Source organism: Rhinolophus sinicus, chromosome 17 (genome assembly GCF_057876585.1).
Source record: "Rhinolophus sinicus isolate RSI-liver-muscle chromosome 17, RSI-T2T, whole genome shotgun sequence".
NCBI lineage: Eukaryota > Metazoa > Chordata > Mammalia > Chiroptera > Rhinolophidae > Rhinolophus > Rhinolophus sinicus.
Window position 1 is genome coordinate 208619536 of NC_142517.1, and position 4684 is coordinate 208624219.

Consider the following 4684-nt stretch of genomic DNA (forward strand, 5'->3'; position numbering starts at 1 on the left):
TCTTACCACACCTATTTAAGAGGATTCAAGTCGTGGAATCCTTCTGATGGGTTCAAGAGTGGAACTCAACCGAGATGTCAGCAGAGAGGCAGCCAAGTCCCTGAGGAGTTTTGTGATTACGAGCGGTGTTGTATGAGCACGTAGGTATTTCTAGCTTCACCCAATCAGACAGTATTTTTGAAGTAATTTTTAATAATCGAGAGGCTGGGGCTGGGATGGGCACTGAGGCCGTTTTCCTAAAGGATCCGTGAGGAGCATGGACAGGAACCAGAGGGGGACAGGATCTCTAACCCCACCAGTCAGGGTGCAGCAGACACTGAAACCAAACAAGCAGGGACAATTGACCCAGCCCCAGATTACCTTGCGACCCATCCCTCCACTCAGCAGAGGAGGCCTAGCGAATACACAGGAGCACAAAGCATCCACAGACGATTTCCCCAAATGTTTGATTGTATAAATAATTTATTTCTGTTCACAGCATCATATATGCATATAAAAGGGAGCGGGAACAGAAGGAGGATGATCAGGACAGAGAATTACAGCAGTAGAAACGAAAACTGAAACCAGGAGACATAGTCCCAACACCATGACAGAGAATGTGCGAAGAGAATTGTTCTAAAACAAAGCGGGCCTCCCTGTGTCTGTGAGAAAACATTTCCAAAGCTCACGTGGGGAGGCCACTTCCTCTATGTGACACCCATTCATTCTCCCAGGGGCAGGAGGCGTCATAAATCACTGACTGCTCCCCTGGAGGGGACTCCCTGGCTGCCCGCTCCAAGGTGACATGACCTGTGCTTCCTCTGTTTGGGCAGAGACAAAATGGGCTTTTACTAGGTCAAACATTACAGAAATCAACTGACACTCTTAACTATTAGTTGAGACACCACAGGGTTTTACTTTACTGCACAATTACTAACAGCTGATTGCACCCTTTAAGTATTGATAATGAAAAAAAACAAAATCATTTCGCATCATTTGTAAAGCATGGCAGGATTTGAACAGTGATCTTGAACTTAAGATTTTTTTAGCACAAAAAGGTTACAGTGTTTGGCATCTGCAATGTCACAAAATAAATATATTATTCTCTCAATAGTGTGGAACTACCAAAATGTCAAAGTGCTTAAGAAATTGTCGCATGTGAAGAAAATAAAGAAGATGGATTTTTTTTTTTTTTAATAATTCTATACAGAATCTTCAGCTGATGGGACCAGCCCATTTAAAAATCAGTGAATATGCTGTCAATATGTAAACTGAAATCTTGCAGGCTTTTCAACATTGCTTAGCTATATTTTCTCTACTGAGTTTCTACAAAAAGACCAGCAGTGGAGGGTACCAAATACACTGACAAAAGAGAAAAGGAAAATGAGCTGCTAGGTTCCTTGTTTCAAAATATCTCATACAAGAATTGGGTTTCAAGCAGGAAGCCAGGAATTCTACCTCTGGTTCTTAAATTAATTTTCTGAGTGCAATGGACAGTAGGCATGGATTTGTAATCTGACTAACTCACATGCTCAAACATGATTATGCCCAATTTTTATAGGCCTCCTTTGTAAATTAATTGATCACAGTGGGGGAAAAAACATAACTCTACCTGTAAACATGGATTCAAAGAGGAAATCAAAATCAAACAGTAAGTTTAAGTTTCCTTTTCGATACTGTGTTTCAGGGTAAATGACAGCTTCTGCAAACCAAGACTCAGTCCTGATTATAAAGGATTTTTTTAAATTACATTATTAAAAATATGTATTTATTCTTCTTTTACTTTATTTCTCAAAGCCTCTTTCAAGTAACACTGTGAAGTGCCTGAGTACAGGTGAGCATGACATCACATGCTTGCTTGTATCTCAGGCACTCACTGTGGTTTGCATTTGCTACGCAGGCCAGTTCCCCAGGAATGAATTACGAAGGACCTCATCCTGGTGCTTTTCCTTCGCTTCGCTTTCAAATCCATGCAACAAGGTCAGCTTTTGCAATAAGGTGGGGTTTTATTTTTTGGTGCATGACATCAAATACGTTAATGAGACATTTTTAATGAAATACTTAAACCAGATAGGCCACAATGAACCCAATCAGAAATTTGAACAGGTCGCCACTTGCAGCGTAAAAGGATATAAAAGGGCAGAGCAAAGTCTTTTTTCCTATGGAAGGTGAGTATTCATTTGTAGTTTTTTTTTTTTTTTTTAAACATGTCTGAAAACCAAAACCCATCATCAAGTGGTTATTATTGAGACATCTTTTGCAAAAACCATCTTGCCATTCAGCACACATCTGCAGCTGGTGTGCTCACACAAACCAATCAGTAGGCTAAGAGAATTTAAGATTCTACACATATGGGTCTAGGTATTTATGCCGATTACACAGTACAGAGGGAGGTCCCTGTGTACACACACACACACACACACACACACTCACACATCCAGAGCCTTACCCTTAAACACCTTTAACTATCCTGCAAACAGTAAATGCATCATTTGCCACCACCTGCAACAGTTTTTTTGTTTTTTGTTTTTTTAATTTTTATTGGTCTCTTTGTGTGATAATGACCTACACATGGACAGGTCCAAACCATCTGGAAGATGTCTGATTCCAGGCTGAAAAGCAGTTCTCAACAAAACTGGTCTTCCGTAACCACCACAAAGCACCAAGAAAGGGGCATCTTCGCGGGCCATTCCCCAGCCAAGGCCAGTGCAGGGCCCCATGCCCTGGAGCTGTGTATATTGTTCCAGGCAGTTCTCTGATGGCCCAAACCACCACCTCGTTTGGGCCCAGAGCAGGACAAATGAAATTTCAACAGGGGCCTGCCCCGTGACATAAAATCACCCAGCTCTTACTGCCCCAGCACCTCCCACTGCCAACATGCCCCCAGATGGAGACTCCCAGGATTCTGGGAGCTGCATACCTCAGGTAACACACAGGTGAGGGCGGGGCAGCCTGAACTTCTGGCCCTGCTGGAGCAGGAAGAAATCGCTTTTGTCTCTGACATCTGAGCCTTCCACCTGGGCCAGGAGGGCGGAAGGCAGCCCCTGCACGTCCACTCTCCAGGGCGGCCTCCCACCCTATTAGGGAGCTCCGGCCTTCAGACAAAAGGTCCCCTGAGCTGGGGGTGGGGGCAGGTCGATGGCAGGCTGGCAAGTCAGCCTAACACGCCCAGGTTAAGTTACTAGCGCTGCATTTGCGTGCAGAGATTCCGTTTTAAAAATTCGAAGCATTGCTTTGGTTCGCTGTCTTTGTTCGCCGGCGCGGGTTCTCGCACATGCACCCACTCATCCATCCATTCATTCATTTCTGACTTGCTCGCTCGCTCCCCCTCGCTCCTGAACGCTGCCGGGCGCATTACCGCTTCTTCTTCTGCTTGAGGGACTTCCTGCGTTTCAGGATCATCTCATAGAGCTTGTCCATGCCCTCGGTGAGGCCCTCGCCGATGATGGCGCACGCCGGCTGGACGTGGTAGGTGGTGGCCGGGATGAGCTCGTGCAGCGCCAGCTGCTTCTCGATCTCGGCCACCGGCAGCGACTTGGGCAGGTCCTGCTTGTTGGCGATGACCAGCAGCGGCGTGCCCTGGTTCTCGGCGAACTTGGTTACCTTGTGCAGCTCCGTCTTGGCTTCCTCCAGCCGGTCCACGTCCACGGAGTCCACCACGTAGATGATGCCGTCCGTGCAGCGGCTATAGGACTTCCACAGCGGCCGCAGCTTCTCCTGGCCGCCCACGTCCCAGAAGTGGCAGCTGATGCCCTTGGCCGTGCCGTTGCTCAGCTTGATCTTCTCCGTGTTGAAGCCGATGGTGGGCACCGTGTTCACGAACTCGTTGAACTTGAGCCGGTAGAGCACCGTGGTCTTGCCGGCCGAATCCAAGCCCAGCATGACGATGTGCAGGGACTGGAAGGCCGAGATGTTGGAGGAGATGTTGCCCATGGCCACTGCGGCAGCGGCGGGAGGGCGCCGCCCCCCGAGCAGTTACAGGCCGGGCGCACCTGGGCCCCGCCTGCCGCCCTCCGCTGCGCCTGGCCCGGCCTGGGCGGCCCCGGGGTGCACGGCTCGGAGCGCTCAGACACCGCGGGCCCCGCGCCCGCCGGGCATTGCGTCTCTCCGGCCGGCTTTTGTCTCCTGCAAAGCCGCCTCCGCTGCCGTGGCGCAGGATGCTCGCACCCGGCGCCCTCCCTCGGCCCCGGCTCTAGCTGCGGCTTCCTCCGGCCGCACCCCCGCGCTCCCGCCGCTGCCGGGGCTGTCCGCGGCCGGCGGCTTGGGGCTCCCGGCGCCCAGCGCTCGCCTATGCCTTGGGCGGCGCCGCGGAGCCGCTCCCGCTCCTTGGGCGCGCCTTGGAGGCGCAGGCGGGGCGCGGGCTTCCCCGGGCGTCGCTGCCGCCTGGCTGTCCCCGCAGTCCCCGCGCCGCCGCCGCCGCTGCCGCCAGCCTGCAGCGGCTGGAGGGCGCCTGACTCCGCCCCTCGCGGGCCCCGCCCCCGCCCCGCCCCGCCCCGCCGGCCACGCCCCCGCTGCCCGGGGTCGGGTGTGGACTTCCCCGCCCTGCGGGCCGTTTTCGCGCCCTTCGGAGCGTTGGGAATCGCCCTCCGTGTACCCCTCTCGCGCCGCGTCCAGACAATGCGCTGGGAGCCGGCTCTTCCTCCGCGGAGGGGTGACGCATCTTATAAAAATATCTCTTGGCTCCCGGAACTCCCCGCCCCCCTCC

The 4684-nt window shown here is 52.1% G+C and overlaps 1 protein-coding gene across 1 annotated transcript; it reads right to left on the reverse strand.

The window, feature by feature from the left end:
- Positions 1-442: 442 nt before the first annotated feature.
- ARL4C (ARF like GTPase 4C) lies at positions 443-4396 on the reverse strand. The gene has a single exon (XM_019739818.3). The coding sequence runs from the start codon at positions 3910-3912 to the stop codon at positions 3334-3336; it is 579 nt and encodes a 192-aa protein (XP_019595377.1). The 5' UTR covers positions 3913-4396; the 3' UTR covers positions 443-3333.
- Between the last annotated feature and the right edge of the window lie 288 nt (positions 4397-4684).

Coding starts and splice junctions, on each gene's coding strand:
- ARL4C (XM_019739818.3), bottom strand. CDS start 3,912: ATGGGCAACATCTCCTCCAACATCTCGGCCTTCCAGTCCCTGCACATC.